Below are 20,361 nucleotides of genomic sequence, written 5' to 3' on the forward strand. Positions count from 1 at the left end.
AGGGAGGCAGGGAGGGATAGAGAGAAGGAAGGAAGGAAGGAAAGATGGAAAGATGGAAGGAAGAAAGCAAGGGCTATTTTAGGGTCCGGTGTAATATGGGACCTCTAGAAATCTGGAACAATTGGAAGAGGAGTAAAGATGAATGTGAAAGAAAAGAGAGATGGCCTTGGGATGTTTAAAGGCTTTAGCCTTAAATCAGTGAAACTCTTTTCCTGGTTTGGGCTAACAAATTGGTTTTCCAATTCCCTGTTATTTCCTACCTGTATATTCTCTCTGAGATAAAGCCAACCTATCAGGTCTTATAACCTTTTCTTAGAAGCAAGGTAAGTAAATGGAGGTGAATAGAAAAGAGAAAGCCTGCCAAGTTACTTATCCCTGTTCCCATCAGAGCTCTAATGTAATTTGGCTGATAGAAATCATATTAAGTTCAATATAGCCATATGATATTTGGCTTCAAATAAGACTGCTATTTAAAAAGAAGCTTAGGAAAGTACTGTGTCCTTATAATGCTAGGCATTCATTGGAAAATTGGAGTTTGCCTAGTCCTACGAAGTTCTGTTCCAAAAGGGAAATAAGCCCGTGTTAGAAATAGACTGGGGACAAAATTCTAGAGCAAAATTATAGAATAAGAGGATTCAGTGGCCACAATTCACCCAACATTTGAAGATTTAACAGTCTTTGGGGGCTTCCCTATTGGTTTAGAATGTCATTTTGTAAACTCACATTCATTCATTCATTTATTCACAAACCTCATTAAGATCTTAACTGATGCTACCTATTATGTTACACATTGACGAGACAGATGGATATGACATTTCAGAGCTCAGGCTGAAGATGTGCTATACATTAGTGAAGGAGGCTAGTCAGTGAAAGTGAGGAATACTATGTCATCAATCCTATGACAGAGACAAGCACCTCGTGTTAGAAGGCACATAGGGAACTCTCTATAGTGCTAGGGAGTCTTTACCTTTTCACAAGAAGAGTGATTACACAGCCAAACTTGGAAAGACAAATAGTCATTGGACAAATAAAGCAGAGATCTGGATTCAAGTGAAGTGAAGATTGTTCCAGGAGCAGAAAACACGTTGTTAGAGTGATGCATATTTTGTGTTGCTAGAGCAGAGCCCATGGTTGGAAATGTAGAAGGATTCCTGGAGAGAGAAGCAGGACCCAGATCTTGCAGAATCCTCACCACCCTGCCACCATGCCAGTGCTGTATAATTGCACTTAAGTTGGAAATGAGATGGATTGAAATGAGGAGGAGGGAATGGTTAGGAGATATCACAGTTCAAGTACAAAGCAATTGATTAGATAACAATGTAAGGTAAATATTATTAATAGACTTAAGGGATGGTCAGGTGATAAGGAAGAGAAAGGAATCAACAGTGACTTCCAAGACTGTGCTTTCAGGGATCATGTCTATAGTTTGCCACTAGAGAAGTTTTTCTGAACACGTAGGGCACCAGAAGCACAAGGAGGAGGCACAACCTTCTCTCCTGAGCATGAAGCTGGCTCTTGGACTTGGTTTGTTCCAACTACCATTTGCCATTGATTATGTCCTTCTCTTCCTTCCAGAAAGTAAAAGGGAGAGAATGCAGTCTGTGTGGGTTTTGTTAATTAAAAAAAAAAGAAGGACTTCCAAGTTTCTGTTTTTGGACATCAGATCAGCTCATGTGCCATTGCTTGAGCTAGGGAAAGTAAGAGGAGAAGAATGTGTTGGGGGAAGATGTGGCTTCAGTTTTAGATGTGTTGTATTTGTGATACCTGAAACCCATGCACATGAAAAGGTTCAGAATGTGTTTGAAAGTGTATACATAAAGCTCAGGAGAGAGCTAAAATAACATAAGGATACATGGCCATCAGCGTATGATTATTGAAGCTGTGGGTGTAGATGAGATCAAAGAGAGAGGATAGAGTTAAAGTGGCAGCAGAACCTGAAGGAACAGCTAAAAGACCGTTTAGAAAAAGCAGACGTTGAAGATACTGAGAAGATGTGGTCCTAGACATAGCGGGGTCACAAGAGACTGAGGATCTTAAAGGCAAAAATCCTTTAGTATCAAAATATTCACAGGTTGAAATGTTTCTAAGAGATCAAATAAGAGAGGGCCTAAAAAATATAAATTGGAAAAAGCCAAAAAGTGGTTTTTGGTGATTTTGGAGAGAGAACATTTTATGGAGTGGGAGGGTAGAATTCTGAAGCCACTCTGTTTTAAGAGCAAATGGGAAATGTCAAAGAGGGAAATCAATTGTAGATAACTCTTTCAAGAAGTTGTAATTGGATTGGAATGCAGGAAAAAATAATTGGTTTCTTTGTTTTCGTTGCCTTTCTCATGTTTAAATGTTGTAGGACTAAGGATTTGGAGGTGTTTACAATTTTAGACAGGGAAATCAATAATAATTGATATTTACAGGCCTTTATTTTTGCAGAAATAATTTTTCTAGCATTAGAAGTGTTTAGATAAATAAACCTGTGAGTTCAACATTTAAGAACACTTCGTATTGAATATTATCTTTCCACTGGAAACATTAATTTTTCATGGACTGAAGCAATATAGTTTTTATAAAACATATCCCCTTTCCCTAAAAAAAAAAAAAAAAAAAAAAAAAAAGAAAAAGAAAAAAGAAGCATGGTTAATTATATGGAAGAACAGCACAAAACTAGAAACGGTCTTTTCACTGATATTCCTCTGATAGCCATCTTCTATTCACCAGAACTAGAAACAGTCTTTTCACTGGTATTCCTCTGATAGCCATCTTCTGTTCACCAGGAGGGTTTCAAGGTTTCATCAGCTGTTGTGTCAGTCAATATTCTGGCAAGAAATAGTTATTGATATTGCATAAGTTGAAAAAATATTGATAAGAGGATTGTTTATTAGAGGAATAGTATGCATAGCAAAGCCATAAGGGATAGTAAGAGTGGGGATTTTTTATCACCTATAGACCAAAGAGTGTGAAAGGAGGTTCAGTTGCCTGAGCCTAGAGTGAGATGGGAGTACTTGGTAAGAGGCATGATGTTTAGTTAAGGGAAGCAGTTAGTCCATGCTGATCGCAAAGAGTCTCTTCGCTCTGTATTAATCTGCTGGTGGTGTTACCCATTGGCCAAATCCAATCATACACCAGAAGTTTAAAAGGCTTATTAATGTATCCTTATCATCCAGCCTTCCAGGGCCCAGATGTGGAGAGAAAGTGGAGAATAGATCACGAGGAGTACGTGGAAACTATCCATCAATGACAGAACAACTGTGAAAATCAAAGGGAAGAATTGGGTAGTTTACCTCCTTTCCAATAGTAGTGGATGTGTCCTGTGAAGTGCATGCCGCTTCTGGTGATTTAGAAGGGGCCAAGTTCCTAAGACTTGTAGATCAAACATTATCATCAATATTTTTGCTACTGGCCTTTAAATATGTTAGCTATTATCTCAACATCCAATAGTGCTTTTGAACAACAATGTAAAGATTATTCCTCTGTATTCCTTACAACACTGTTCCTCAGTTTTTTCAACATAAAAATCATTCCTTACAACACTGTTCCTCAGTTTTTTCAACATAAAAATCATGGTAATTAATCTGTTTTAGGGAGGTATTGGAGGAGTAAATGAAATTAATAGGGTAAAGTACATAATACACACAATAAACTGTTATCCTTTCCCCATCAAATTATCTTATAGTTTCATTGAAAATTATTTAAACTGCTGAGATATTTTAATAAGAGTACTGGTTGAATTTAAATCAAGACTAAAATCAATATCCATCCTGCTGTATGTTAGTTGTGTGTACCCTGAAGGGCTTGTAGCCTTCATTCTCATGGCCCAAGACCATAGTTTCTCTGCCATTAGAAATATTGATCTGCTGCGTATAGATTTTATTTTAGTAGAAAATGGGTATACATCCATAGTCTTACATAATTTACATTCAAATATATTTTCCATGCAGCACTATAATCAATTAAGCAATTTTGCTTTCAGGAAGTAGCGCCAATGAACCATTCATGAATTGTTTGAAGTATCATCAACCTGAGTGAATGAGCTGTGTGGCACAAAATGCCCTGTGTTACTTAGCCTATTTTGTTAAGAAACAATACCAATTTCTAGGATGATAGATGAAATAACTATTTTTGTTTGTTTCTTTGTTTGTTTTTGAGACAGAGTCTCACTCTTTTGCCCAGGTTGGAGTGCAGTGGCACAATTGTAAATCACTGCAGCCTTGTCCTCCCAGGCTCAAGCATTTCCCCCACCTCAGTGTCCCAAGCAGCACAGGCATGCTTCACCATGTCTGGCTAATTTTTTAAAACAAAATTTGTAGAGGTAGGGTCTGGCTAGGTGGCTCAGGCTGGTTTCAAGCTTCTGGGCTCAAATGATTCTGCCGCCTTGGTCTCCCAAAGTTTTGGGCTTACAGGTGTGAGCCACTGTGCTCAGCCAAATAAATATTTTATAGATACTAAAATATAATGTCTGAAAGAGAATGTACCAAAAAATAGATATTATTCATGGAAACATTTTGAAACCTAAGTTTTCCATGAATTTTATGTATGGATTTTTTGGCTTAATTTTGGAATTATTCTATGTTGTACATACATTAATAAAGAAGGAAAAAATAGGAAGTAAATGGCTCAGATTATTTTCCTATATTCAGTACAATGTTATTTGCTTTATGGATGCCAATAAATATTAGATGCATTCACAATTTATTTGCTACCTACTCTTAAAAGAAAATTTATAAATATTAAATATGATGTTAATGCTATTTAAAATGCAACAGAAACTAATATTTTTGTTTACAAATGTCATAAAGCCACAGTCAGTTTTTAACTACCTAAACTGTTCACTTTGTAAGAAAAAAGTAAAGCTTTCTATATTGAAACCATTTATTTTCTGATTTTTTAATGTGTTTCAACTGTATTTGTGCCAAAGTTGTGAACTTATACCACTTATAAATTAGAACTCTTTATTATACAGTCAACTTGAAAATAAGTTACTGGTGACATTAGAAATCGGATGAAGAAATATGGGTAAATTCCTATCTCCAACAGAGGAAGGGTTCAAAATATATGTTTTCAAGAAGATGAGTAGTATCTGCCATATTTGTATAAAAATGTTAAAATGTTACATTGTTTAAAACCTTGAAACTATGATCTTATATGATCTCTCAGCTTTTTGCAATGAAAAATAATGATAAAAATATGTATGCACACAAAAATATGTGTATATATATATACACACATATATGTCATAGATACATATATACACACATATTTTTGTGTGCATACAAAATAAAATAAAACAGGCATACCTTGTTTTATGGTGTATTGCTTTATGGCACTTCACAGATGTTGCATTTTTTACAAATTGGAGGTCTTCATCCTTGCATCCTGCAAGTCTATCAGTGCCAATTTTCTTTTTTTTTTTTTTTTTGTCCGTCTTTGCAGGTAGCATAGTCTTTTTTGTTTTTTTATACTTTAAGTTCTAGGGTCCAGGAGCACAATGTGCAGGTTTGTTACATATGTATACCTGTGCCATGTTGGTGTGCTGCACCCATTAACTCGTCAATTTATGTTAGGTATAACTCCTAATGCTATCCCTCCCCCCTCCCCCCACCCCATGACAGGCCCCAGTGTGTGATATGTCCCTTCCTGTATCCATGTGTTCTCATTGTTCAATTTCCACCTATGAGTGAGAACATGCAGTGTTTTTTTTGTCCTTGCGATAGTTTGCTGAGAATGATGGTTTCCAGCTTCATCCATGTCCCTACAAAGGACATGAACTCATCATTTTTTATGGCTGCATAGTATTCCATGGTGTATATGTGCCACTTTTTTTAATCCAGTCTATCATTGTTGGACATTTGGGTTGGTTCCAAGTCTTTGCTATTGTGAATGGTGCCGCAATAAACATACGTGTGCATATGTCTTCATAGCAGCATGATTTATAATCCTTTGGGTATATACCCAGTAATGGGATGGATGGGTCAAATGGTATTTGTAGTTCTAGATCCTTGAGGAATCACCACACTGATTTCCACAATGGTTGAACTAGTTTACCATCCCACCAACAGTGCAAAAGTGTTCCTATTTCTCCACATCCTCTCCAGCACCTGTGGTTTCCTGACTTTTTAATGCTTGCCATTCTAACTGGTGTGAGATGGTATCTCATTCTGGTTTTGATTTGCATTTCTCTGATGGCCAGTGATGATGAGCATTTTTTCATGTGTCTTTTGGCTGCATAAATGTCTTCTTTTGAGAAGTGTCTGTTCATATCCTTCACCCACTTTGTGATGGGGTTGTTTGTTTTTTTCTTGTAAATTTGTTTGAGTTCATTGTAGATTCTGGATATTAGCCCCTTGTCAGATGAGTAGATTGCAAAAATTTTCTCCCATTCTGTAGGTTGCCTGTTCACTCTGATGGTAGTTTCTTTTGCTGTGCAGAAGCTCTTTAGTTTAATTAGATCCCATTTGTCAATTTTGGCTTTTGTTGCCATTGGTTTTGGTGTTTTAGACATGAAGTCCTTGCCCATGCCTATGTCCTGAATGGTATTGCCTGGGTTTTCTTCTAGGGTTTTTATGATTTTAGGTCTAACATTTAAGTCTTTAATCCACCTTGAATTAATTTTTGTATAAGGTGAAAGGAAGGGATCCAGTTTCAGCTTTCTACATATGGCTAGCCAGTTTTCCCAGCACCATTTATTAAATAGGGACTCCTTTCCGCATTTCTTGTTTTTGTCAGGTTTGTCAAAGATCAGATGGTTGTAGATGTGTGGTATTATTTCTGAGGGCTCTGTTCTGTTCCATTGGTCTATATCTCTGTTTTGATACCAGTACTATGCTGATTTGTTTACTATAGCCTTGTAGTATAGTTTGAAATCAGGTAGCATGATGCCTCCAGCTTTGTTCTTTTGGCTTAGGATTGTCTTGGCAATGCGGGCCCTTTTTTGGTTCCATATTTTCTAACAGTATATGCTCATTTCGTGTCTGTATCCCATTTTAGTGATTCTCACAATATTTCAAACTTCTTCATGACTATTATATCTGTTATGGTGATCTGTGATCAGTGATCTTTGATGTTACTAGTGTAATTGTTGTGCAGTGCCATGAACCATGCCCATATAAGATGGTAAATTTAATTGATAATGTTGTATATATTCTGACTGCTCCACCAACCAGCCATTCCCCCATTTGTCTTTTCGTCTCCTTGGATCTCCCCATTCCCTGAGGCTGAACAATATTGCAGTTTGGCCAACTACAATAGCTTCTAAGTGTTCAAGTGAAAGGAGGAAATGTGGATCTCTCACTTTAAATCAAAATCTAGAAATGATTATTAGTGAGTAAAGCATGTTGAACACCAAGATAGGCTGAAAGCTGGGCCTCTTGTTCTAAACAGCCAAGTTGTGAATGTGAAGGAAAAATTCTTTAAGGCAATGAAAACACTATTCCAGTGAATACACAAATGATAGGAAAGCAAAATAGCCTTATCGTGGATATGAAGAAAGTTTTGACATATTTCTGCTGAACCCTGGAACTCAGAGGAGCAGAGTTAGAAAACAAAAATAGATTGATACCACTATTATTTAGTGCTTTTGAAATCTATCCAGACTTTCTGACAAACTGGTGCAGTGGGTTCATTATTTGGTACATTCCCTCTGCTCCAGCCTAATCTAGAGCAAAGTTCTAACTATCTTTAATTCTGTGAAGTCTGAGAGAGGTGAGGAAGCTTTGGAAGAAAAGCTGGAAGATAGCAGAGGTTGGTTTATGAAGTTGAAGGAAAGAAGCCATCACCATAACATGAAAGTACAGGATGAATCAGCAAATGCTGAGATGGAGAAGCTGTACCAAGTTATCTAGATCTAGCTAAAATCATTGATGAAGGTGGCTACACTGAACAACTGATTTTCAGTGTCAGTGAAACAGCCTTCTATTGGAAGAAGATGCCGCGTAGGACTTCCATAGCTAGAGAGGAGAAGTCAATGCCTGGCTTAACTAAAAACTAAATATTTTCTAATTATTTTTTTTTAGGTATTAGGCTATTGCACATTTAATTGACTAAGGTGTAGTGCAAACATAACATTTATATGAACTGGGAAACAAAACAATTTTATGTGACTTGCATTAATGCAACATTAGCTTTATTATGGTTATCTGGAACTGAGCCTGCCATATTGCTGAGATATACCTGTACATACTTCTTCATTTTTAACAAACATTATCTTGTAAGATTTTGCTTTAAGAGTTTATCTTCTAAGAGTTTGAAGATTATTATTTCCTAGTTTACTTGCTTTGCAATGTAATTTATCTTGTCTATGTATATCCTAAAATGAGTTAGACATTTGGGAAAGCTGAAGATCAGTCTTCTCCTGAAACCCTAGAAAATTTCTACCATTTGATTACAGATTTTTTTTTTTTTTTGACAGAATTTTGCTCCGTTCCCTGGATGGAATGCAGTGGCACTATCTTGGCTCACCGCAGCCTCCATCTCCCAGGTTCAAGTGATTCTCCTTCCTCAGCCTCCCAAGTAGCTGGGACTACAGGCATGAGCCACCAATCCTGGCTATTTTTATTTTATTATTATTATTTTGTTAGTAGAGAAGGGGTTTCACCATGTTGGCCAGGCTGGTCTCACACTCCTGACCTCATGTGATCTGCCCACCTCGGCCTTCCAAAGTGCTGGGATTACAGGCGTGAGCCCCTGTGCCTGGACCAGCTTTGTTTTTCTTTTTTTTTGGTTTATCTGTGCTACTTCCTTATCCAACCTCCCTAGTCAAAAGCGACCTGCTGGACTCACTGAACCAACAGAAAACTTATTGATTTTCCATCTGTAGACTTTATTTCTACTTTACTAAATGGCTTTTCTCTAGAAATATTAAAATTTAAAATATATTTCAAGATTCTGGTCTTACCTTCAGCCTTTATGGATCTCTGTATGCTAAAGGAATTTTTGTTTTTATAAATGCTTATCTACAACAATGCTTTGAGGTCAAAACTAAGTTTGACCTTATGGAATTTCTTTTGTTATTTTTTTGAGCTGTTTATCACTCCTGTATTGTTGTTCTCTTGTCATCACCATGTTTGATTCTGGTCATTCATTTTTAAATTTCTCCCCTGTACTCTACATCCTCAGTTCTAAGTCACTGTGTTACATGTGGTGGAAGCTCAATATTTTTTGGTGTGAATTGATATTCTAGCACCTTAGGAAGAATTGCTCAATAAAGAGTATTGCCTAAATTTTTCAGTCAGCATTTTCAGTCAATGGAGATACGTATTCTCAAAAACACTATTTTTTTTATGTCCAACTTTAAAATATATTTTAATAGGCCATTTTCAAAATTAATTGTGTCAATTACCTGTGATAAGTAAAATAAATTATTTCTTCCAACCCATAATTATACTTGAAGAAAAAAATAATTTATGAAAGAAATGGCAATATATGTATAAGAACCATACATGGAGACATTTATTCTTGGGTCATTTAAATAATTTACTTTGAAAAGGTTGTAACTTCATTGTCTTTATTCATGTGCAAGGAATTTTTCAGACTAATCCTCTTTAAACTTGTAGTAGCAGGTTTGGAGTAAAATGTTCAAATGAGAAGTTGTATATGATAACTATGATACCATTAAGTAAGTCAGAAGAAAGCAAAGCTGTTCTTGTTGAACCTGGGTTAAATGCAAGAAAGTTTGACTATCTACTGCTGCCTTTGACATATTTCTGCTGAACCCTGGTACTCAGAGGAGCAGAGTTAGAAAACAAGTATAGATCAATACCATTATCATTTAGTGCTTTTGAAATCTATCCAGACTTTCTGACAAAATGGTGCAGTAGGTTCATGCTTTGACACATTCCCTCTGCTCCAGGCACATCACAGTGCTAGAGAGTAGAGTTATCTCATTAAACACTCTGAGAAACAAGATGAACATCACCACTGGCACAGACCAGAACCAGAGGAGAACCAGAAAAGGGATCAGGCCTGCAACCAAGGCTTCTTGGCTTCCAGGTCCTGAAGCAAGCAGGATAACAGAGGAACCATATTTCACACTCGATGGCAGCCTGAAATGAGAAGTTCCCATTTAACTCTAACACATAAAACCAATGTCAACCATAGCCTCTTCTTTCTAGGAAGTTGTAATCCTAAAGAAAGAAGAACATAATACAATTTTAGAACTGAAAACTGAGCTTCCTGATAGACAAATCAGATATAATTAAATTAATCAAGTTGTATACAGAAAGGTAAATGCTTTGCGATACTAGGTAGCCATTGAACAGGCATCAGTGCTCTTGATGGGCATCAATAAGGACACTTTTCGAAACAACCGAAGTCTTATGAGTAATAGCATCTCTATGCTGTTGAAATGTTTGCCTATTGAAGTCAGATCAGTGTCTCTTTGCATTTCATGCAATGTATTTGATGATATGTGTAATACTACATAATGCATGTATTAGTCAGCACAGGCTGCCATAAGAAAATAACACACACTGGATAGCTAAAACAACAGGAATTTTTCTTCTCCCGCTTCTGGAGGCTAAAAGTCCAAGATCAACATGTAGGCAGGTTTGGTGTCTCCTAAGGCCTCTCTCCTTGGCTTACAGATGGCTGCCTTCTTGCTGTGTCTTCACATAGCCTTTCCTCTATGTCAGTGCATCCCTGATGTCTCTCTCTTCTTATAACCTTTGTTACCTTCTTAAAGCTCCTATCTGTAAATACAGTCCTATTGCGGGTTAGGGTTTCAAGAGATGAACGTTGAGGTGAGGACACAATTCAGTCCCTAAGAATGCACATCTGGGAAGTGATTCTTCAGGTAAATGTGCTTTTTCTTCCAGAAATTTTTAAGTTAATCCATTTGAAATATTCTTCAAAAAGAACTGTGTTCTAAAATATCAGACTGGAAAAAATCAAGAGTAATATAATAACTGTTTTATATTTTTTTTGTGAGAATTCATTGGGACAAAAAAAAATCATGCTTGCACCCCTGATCATTATTCTTTTTTTTGCAGCCAACAAAAGCTGTTCTAATGGAGCTCTGGTGTGTGCCTCCTCTAACAGCTGTATCCCAGCCTACCAGCGCTGTGATGGTTTTGCTGACTGCATGGATTTCCAACTTGATGAGTCCAGCTGCTCAGGTACCCCATTTCCATTCAAATATTCTTGTGATATGAACCAGCAACTTAACCTGCACACAATGAAAATATTAAAACTTAAGTCTCTAAATAATGGCAAGCTTGGAATAACTGGATTTCTATTCTTGGTTTGGGGGCGGAAAAAATGTTGACATTAATTGCTACATGTCTAAAAAATTATAAACATATAATGGGCTCATGCTAGTTTTACACAATGTTTGATAAGAAAAGAAAAATCAAATATGTAATTTTAACACAATGTAATTTAAGATTATTAGTATTTAATAATATCTCCTCTGAAAATTGCTTGGTTTTTATAATAAGGAAACCCTATACAATCTAGTGCTATTATTTTATATTTAAATTGTGGTCTTCTTTTGTCCACATCTTTATAAGAGTTTTTTATTTGCATAATCTACTTACATATTTATTAGTAAATTTATTAAAGCTTAGTTTGACTTCTAAACATTTTTCTTTCTTCTGACCTTGGAACATTTATACAGCGTAAGAACTGACAGTATATATCTGTCATTATACTTTTATCAAAACTGCTTTAAAATTTTCTAATTTATTGTAGCCCTTTGTTAACATCTCTCCTGAGTAAATGATTTTTTTATTTCACATAGGTGATATATAAAATAACAGACCATTAAAGGTAATATGATTTTGTCCTAACTAAAGGATAATATAAATTAATGGTAGAGATATGTTCAGTGAAATTTCCTAAATAAGTTGGAAATATTTTATATCAAAACTAGTTAAGAAAATACTCTGTATCTTTCAAGAGAGGGGAACATTATGAGATATGTGGTAGAAGCATGACAATTATAATCAAATCACATTGTGAAAAAGTCTTATTTTTTTATACTGCTGGAAGTGAGTACTTACACATCACTGCATTTTATGAGTATAAAAGCAAATGAAAAAATGACCAGATGTGGCCCCATAAAATGTGCAAAGATGGATACTCTTTGTCACTTTTGCTGCGCTCAGAATGCAAGTACTTCAGATGAGATACCAGTATTATTTTCTTTACAGAGAGTAAGAAAGCCATTACTGAATAGCTCCATTCTTTGACAGTATTAAGACACAGTATTTATGCCAGACCCAAACTTATTTACATAAAGACGAGATTATCTTCAGCATGCTCCTATATGAGCACAAATATAATATGTTATAATTTGTTATCTTCTTTGATATAGTCTGCTTTTAAAAACAAGATCAGAAAAACAGAAGACTTGTCATTCATACCCAGCCATAGACAATCTGTAGGTATACTATAGAACACATTTTTGTTGTCTGTCTCTTTTCATTAGTCACCAGTCATGTTTACAGTTCACTTACAAAGTGTAGGTCATATTGACACAGCTATTGGGTTAGAGTAAAATAAAGAACTAGTGAAATACTGTTTTCAGAAATAAAATCCCTATTATATTATGTTTTATCTATTTGCATGTTGTATGCTTTTTGGCTTGTCAATCAAATATAATAAAGCCAAGCTTCTGTTTTTAAGATATCTTTAAGCCTGACCCACACTAAAGATTTGTCAATGTACATTACACATTACTCTTTCTTTCCAACATTATATTCTTTTAAGGCCAGCATTTAATAGGCTTTTGTGAACCCAATCCTTACAGCATCCAATAATTCCCATAGTGGTCTCACCGTGGTCAGAATACGGCCTCACCTACCTTGAGGTTTAAGTCATAAACAAGAACATTAAGCTCGGGCACTGTATAGATGTTGCAGACTACATATATTTCAATGAATCCTGTTCATGCCTAATTTATATTATAGAAGTATATTATTTTCAAGTTTTGGTTGCTTTGCAACCAGAAATTATTGGCCAGCATTTGTCTGGCTAAATCTAAACTGAATGTGTTTTTCTAGTCATTTGCGGTAGTAGAGGTTAATAAAGCTTATGCTAAGGTGAAACTATAATTATGATAATCATTCATTTGAAGGAGAATTAGGAAAGGACACTAAAAATGTAAAATTGTAGGATGGGACATTATAAATATAATACTATACATAATAAATGTTGACAATGGTGGTGGTGATGATGATGATGATGATGCAGCTTAATAAAGTCTCAGAAGTACTTAAAAAGCAAACCAAAACAAACACAAACACTTCTCAGGTAAGTACTACGGAGCTACTTCAAGTTTGTTTATTATTATTATTTTATTTTTAATTAACACATCATAATTGTACATATTTATGGGATACAATTTGACATTTCAGTGCATATGTTTTGTATAATAATCAAATCAGGGTAGTTAGCTTATCCATCACCTCGTGCATTAATTATTTCTTTGTGGTAAGAACGTTGAAGAGCCTCTCTCCTAGCCGTTTCGTAATATATGATATCTTAATATTCATCCATTACCCTACTGTGCAATAGAACACCAAAACTTGTTCCTTCTGTCTAACAGTAACTTTGTACCCATTGGCCAACCTCTGCCTGTCCTTTTCCTCCCCTCTCCAGTCACTGGTAAGCACTGTTCTATTCTCTGATTCTATGATAACAACTTCTGAGGCTTGATAGATTTTCCTGCAGTCCATGTGCCAGGATTTCAGGATAAAGAGAATGATCTCTTCCCTCTGAGACTTGGTTTGTTGCACAAAATCTTCGGGTGGACTCCTAGGGTGTATATATCTCTTCAAACTATGTGCAGATAATTATGTATATGCATACTTAACTGGGACAGTACATAAATGCCACATGATTCAAAGGGGTTCATATGCCCACAGCATCAAAAACTGCAAGCAGTTGTAGAAATTTTGAGCCAAATAGCTAATCATTTGACATTTTTGTTCTAACAGGCTTTGGCGTCAGAAGACCAGGGTTTAGTTCTAGTTCAGATGCTTCTTTGCTATTAACTCAAGTAAGTTATATGAACCACTTGAGTCCTCACTTTCCTCCTCTGCAAAATGAGGATAATTATGGCATATAAGACACAATGGTATGAGGACTAAGTGAGATAACACGTGTAAAACTCCTAGACCAGTCCCTGACACATAGCAGGCCTTACAGAAATGGTAGTGGTGATGGTGATGGTGATTATAACCACAAAGGAAGAAAAGGAAGAGTAGAAGGAGAAGATAGAGAGAGCAATGTCAAGGAAACTAGGTTTCATACGCAATGCAAATACTCCCCCCAATATAGAAAGATGATTGAGAACAATTATTTAATATCTTATACACACCATTCACTAGTATAAAAATTCCAACAAATTTAATTTCACCTTCCTAGCAGTCATGTAAGGAAGTGATATCGTACATATTTCTACATGAAGAATCTTAGAGTACCTAGCTCAAAGTCCCATAACTCTTAAATGACTGAGCCAGGTATCATCAGGGAACACCAGGACTCATGTGGTTATCAATCTTCCCAGCAAACTAGTACATAGCACCTGTCACTTCCCTAGTCTCTATGTACATTAAGGGGGAAAAATGGGGGCTTACTTGCAAATTATTTCTATTTAAGCTTAAAAGTTACTATTGTTTTTATACGTGTGTCCCTGCTTTTCCAATGAGGTACATCAGAGTGGGATTCAATGTGAAATACTCAGAATGCTATTTCTATGTAATCAGTTGTGAATTGTGTTGGCCTCCAGACACATATTCATAATAACCAACACAAAGGGGTACAAACCAGAGAGACATTGCTGTGGCTAAAGTTTGGAAACCTCTGCTAATGGTAATATTACCCCACAGATTCGCAGTTCCCGTATTGGGAATTATATGTACTTATCTCTGGAAATACTCAGCCTCTTCATGGCTAATTAGCCATATCCATCTCCTTCCCCATTTCATTTGCTCTCTGCTTAAAATTGTTTTGAGTAAATCAAAGCTGAAAATATTTTGGGCTGTGCCATTCTGTATTATGGATAAAGAACGTGGGTCTAAAACAGAAAGTTATAAAATCTTATCACAGAGATGAACTGTGAGTTTTCTGCCCTGCAAAACAACAAGACTCACCTCTGGTTCCAGTGAACATCTGTGTTCTTTGCACTGTGCTCCACTATAGAGCATAAAAATGCATATTTAGATTCACACAGAATCATTCTGATGTAAAGCAAGCTTATGTTTCATTTTCTGTAATAAATTTAAATATGAATGACCCACCCAAAAATGGGCAGCTGTTTGTTTTCTGATACTCTGCAGTCTCAGACACTCTTCTCATTTTTCAATAAAACAAAATCCATATTTGAAGAAGACTGAAATTATACCTAAGATCAAAAATAACCATAAAACAGCTTATCTAACAAGGTTTATACTGATTTATGCTTTATCATATTGGTGGCTATTCTTAAGTCAAGCCAGCAAATTTCTTGTTTTTTTTTTTTTTAAATACTTTAAGTTCTAGGGTACATGTGCACAACGTGCAGGTTTGTTACATATGTGCACATGTGCCATGTTGGTGTGCTGCACCCATTAACTCGTCATTTACTTAGGTATATCTCCTAATGCTATCCCTCCCTGCCCCCCCACCCCCACCTCAGGACAGGCCCCGGTGTGTGATGTTCCCCTTCCTGTGTCCAAGTGTTCTCATCGTTCAATTCCCCCCTATGAGTGAGAATATGTGGTGTTTGGTTTTTTGTCCTTGTGATAGTTTTCATTCTCAGCAAATTTCTTATTCGTGAAGGAGAGCTTATGTCTGTTGTGTTCAGTGGAACATGCCCCCCAGTCCTGAGGTATGGAGCTCCTTTCATCTTTGGCACTTTACTCCCCTGTTTTGTGTAATTAGTTAAACACGGAGGAATAAGGGAGGGCAGGATGGGAAATACATCCCTGGGAAAACAAATTGCTGATTTTTTTGAAACCAAAAATGATGCCAGACTCAAGATATATTTCGGTTTTGATCCTAAACTGCAACTTCCCTCCTTCCTTGCTTTCCTCGTTCTTAATGCCTGCTATCCCTTCTCTAGTGTGCAATGACTGCCTTTATTAGCCCATTCTCACACTGCTATAAAGACATATCTGAGACTGGGTAGTTTATTAAAAAAAAAAAAAAGAGGTTTAATTGGCTCATGGTTCTGTAGGTTAGACAGGATTCTGCTTCTAAGCTGGCTTCAGGAAACTTACAATCATGATGGAAGACAAAGCAAGCATATATTCACATGGCTGGCAGTAGAGAGAGAGAGAAGGGGGAAGTGCTAAACACTTTCAAACAACCAGATCTCATGAGAACTCTATTATGAGACAGCACTAGGGGGATGGTGCTAACCTATTAGAAACCAGTCCCACCATCCAGTCACCTCCCACTAGGCCCCACCTCCAACACTGCGGATGGCAGTTTGACATAAGATTTGGAAAATGTGGCACATATACACCATGGAATACTATGCAGCCATAAAAAATGATGAGTTCGTGTCCTTTGTAGGGACATGGATGAAACTGGAAAACATCATTCTCAGTAAACTATCGCAAGGACAAAAAAACAAACACCGCATGTTCTCACTCATAGGTGGGAATTGAACAATGAGAACTCATGGACACAGGAAGGGGAACATCACATTCCGGGTACTGTTGTGGGGTGGGGGGTGGGGGGGGCGGGGACAGCATTAGGAGATATACCTAATGCTAAATGACGAGCTAATGGGTGCAGGAAATCAACATGGCACATGGATACATATGTAACAAACCTGCACATTGTGCACATGTACCCTAAAACCTAAAGTATAATAAAAAAAATAAAATAAAATAAAAAAATAAAAATATGAGGATGGGACATTAAAAAAAAAAAAAGATTTGGATGGGGACGCAGAACCAAAACTTACCACTGCTTAACAGGCTACTGTCTCATGCCACCCTTTCCTTGTATGTTTTACTTCAATACGTATTGCTTACATAAAATTTCTAGTTCTCTATTTTCTCACTATCATGATTATCATCATTTCTCTGTTCTAGTAAATGTTTTCTCTGTCTCTGCTAAGATTGGGCTTATCAAAGACAAGGAGCGTATCTATGTAGCAGAAACAATGATCTCAAAATTACTCGAGGAGAAACCCTGAACAGTGATGCTATCTAAAAGGCAGAGAAAAAAATCTGAAGAAAAGCCTCAAATCTATATCTCTACTTCATATTAAATATTTCATCTGAGGTTCAGACCTGCAAATTCCAATGCCCACAGGTCGGGTCACTTCCACTTGGATGCCCCTTATGCACTGAAAACATAACATTATCTTTTCCTTTAAAAATCTTAATTCTCCAAAAATCCCCCTTAGTGAATGAAACCACCAACTAGCCAGTGACCCAGCCACAAATGTGGACATTATCCTCCACTCTTCCAAATAGTCGCCAAGATGTTTCAGTCCTAATATTTAAATCTCTTAAAAATTCAACAACTTTCTTCCCGCAACCCCACCCTAATCCTTTAGTTCAGGCAACCATTATATTTTTGCTAGTTTATTACAAAAAAATTCTTAACAGGGCTCCCAAATTTTACTCTTGGTCTTTCTGTTGACTTGACACACTGCAGCCAGAATTCTAATACATGAAACATGGCACTTTCCTTCTTAAAATCTTGGCCGGGCTGGGCTGATGTGACCCAGAAACTGTGTGTCTCTGAATTTTTTCTACACTATCTTTGTATTATGAGCAATTCAACCAGGCTGGGCTGTCTTCAGTTCCTCAAACATACAACACCCTCTTCTCTGGCCTCTGGGTCTTTATGCTCACCTTTACACACACACACTACCACTACTGCCCAAATAAATGGCTGCTGATTCTCTCTGGAAAGCTTTTTCTTACTCCCAAAACGTGACCGAAGTGCTCTTCTTGGTGTTCCCATCACCCTTAGAACATCCATCCCAATGGAGTAATTTCATTCTGCATTTTAATGCCACACTCACATTTTTTTTTTCATCTGGAAGGACAATAGGAGCAGGAACCATGGCTGTATGTCTTTTAAAGTCAACATTTATTAAACTCATACTATGAACTGGTTGTTCTTCTAACAATCTCACAACCCTGTGAGATAGTTATTATTTGTTAACCTTGTTTACAGAAAGCAAACAGAGGCACAGAGAGATTGACTACCTTACCCAATACTACTCAGCTAATAAATTGAGCTGAGAAGAGCAATTGGGCTCCTGTGCCCTCAGTGTGAACAACTATACTAAGATGTCTATATTATTATTATATTTCCAGTGCCCAGCCCAGTGCCAGACATTTTATAGGTGCTCAGAATAAATTTGTTCAATTAAAAATTAAAGACAGAGGAAATTTTAATCAAGTGTTGGAGTTAAAGTAACCCAACAAGGGAGGACTGGTATCCAGCAAGAAAATTGTTGAATTATACCCCATAAGTATGTACAATTGCAATGTGTTAAGTAAAAACAAAAGGCCTAGGAGCAACTTGGGTCTTAACTGAATAGGGGAATTGACAGGCCTCAAGATGTCTCATGAGGGAATAAGGAGGCAGTTCATAATGACACAACATCAGGAGCTAACTGTGCTAACAACTCTCACAGTAGTTATTCTGTGAAGATATTTAGCTTCTTTTTAACCTATAAGTAAACCATCTTTGAAAATAAATGTTCTTGTTAAACTAGAACTAGAGAGTGACACAAGCAGTGAAATAGGACGACCAGGGGCAAACCTGAGTTATACTAACATTGATCACGGATGCAGAGGTAGGACATCTGCATGCTCATAAGTGAATGACTTATCAAAAAAGGTTTTTGCCTGCTATGACATGAGGACTGTTGTGTAGAACTAGAGAAATATTTCAGTAAACAAAGCACTTTCTTGTCATCACAAATACGTCATGCAGGCACATTCTAAATAAGTAGATGATACCCAATCCAGGGGACAAGTTCTAGTGTTCTAAAGCACTGTGAGATAACTATAGTTAACAGTAATATATTATACAGTTTCAAATTGTTCCAAGGAGGATATTGAATGTTCTCAACACAAAGAAATGATAAATGTTTGAGATGATGAATATGCTAATTTCCCTGATCTGGTCACTATACACTATATATATATACATATAACTTTGCACTCCATAAATATGAAAAATTATTATATGTCAATTAAAAAAAAAGAGGTCTGATGCGATAGTTCGCACGTGTAATCCTAGCATTTTGGGAGGTCAAGCGGGAGGATTGCTTGAGGCTGAGAGTTTAAGACCAGACTGGACAATAATGGCAAGATCCCATCTTTACAATAATTTAAAAATTAGGCAAGTGTAGTAGTGTGCCCCTGTGGCCCCAGCTGTTCAAGGCTGAGGTGGGAGGATTGTTTGAGCCCAGGAGGTTGAGGCTGTAGTGAGCTGTGGTTTTTTTTTTTATTTTTTATTTATTTTTATTTTTATTTATTTTATTTTATTATTATTATACTTTAAGTTTTAGGGTACATGTGCACAATGTGCAGGTTTGTTACATATGTATACATGTGCCATGTTGGTGTGCTGCACCCATTAACTCGTCATTTAGCATTAGGTATATCTCCTAATGCTATCCCTCCCCCATCCCCCCACTCCACAACAGTCCCCAGAGTGTGATGTTCCCCTTCCTGTGTCCATGTGTTGTCATTGTTCAATTCCCACCTATGAGTGAGAACATGCAGTGTTTGGTTTTTTGTCCTTGCGATAGTTTACTGAGAATGATGATTTCCAGTTTCATCCATGTCCCTACAAAGGATATGAACTCATCATTTTTTATGGCTGCATAGTATTCCATGGTGTATATGTGCCACATTTTCTTAATCCAGTCTATCGTTGTTGGACATTTGGGTTGGTTCCAACTCTTTGCTATTGTGAATAGTGCTGCAATAAACATACATGTGCATGTGTCTTTATAGCAGCATGATTTATAGTCCTTTGGGTATATACCCAGTAATGGGATGGCTGGGTCAAATGGTATTTCTGGTTCTAGATCCCTGAGGAATCGCCACACTGACTTCCACAATGGTTGAACTAGTTTACAGTCCCACCAGCAGTGTAAAAGTGTTCCTATTTCTCCACATCCTCTCCAGCACCTGTTGTTTCCTGACTTTTTAATCGCCATGCCACTGCACTCCAGCCTGAATGACAGAGCAAGACCCTGCCTCAAAAAAAAAAAAAAAAGAGAGAGAAAGAAAAAATAGCAAAAAATAAATAAATAAAAATTTAAAAACTAAACAAGTAAATAATTTTTTTAAAAGTCTTCTCTTTTTGTGGACTATTCAGGCATGCAAAGGGCATGAACACATTCAGGGCAGCAGGGGCCAGTGAACAAAATTGAAGAGAGTACAGGAAAGTAGCCTATGG

The 20,361-nt window shown here is 36.7% G+C and overlaps 1 protein-coding gene and 1 non-coding gene across 2 annotated transcripts in view; both read left to right on the plus strand.

The window, feature by feature from the left end:
* The window catches only part of MALRD1 (MAM and LDL receptor class A domain containing 1), a 695,880-nt gene that overhangs the window by 553,572 nt on the left and 121,947 nt on the right, over positions 1 to 20,361 (plus strand). Inside the window, exon 35 of the mRNA XM_032166926.2 lies at positions 10,977 to 11,102. Coding sequence (XP_032022817.1) covers positions 10,977 to 11,102 — 126 coding nt within the window. The remainder of the gene's footprint in view (positions 1 to 10,976; positions 11,103 to 20,361) is intronic.
* On the plus strand, positions 1,395 to 1,608 carry LOC116477992 (small nucleolar RNA U3). The gene has a single exon (XR_004250698.1). It is a non-coding gene; the product is annotated as a small nucleolar RNA U3 (small nucleolar RNA).

Source organism: Hylobates moloch, unplaced genomic scaffold (assembly GCF_009828535.3).
Source record: "Hylobates moloch isolate HMO894 unplaced genomic scaffold, HMol_V3 SCAFFOLD_2, whole genome shotgun sequence".
Taxonomy (NCBI): Eukaryota; Metazoa; Chordata; class Mammalia; order Primates; family Hylobatidae; genus Hylobates; species Hylobates moloch.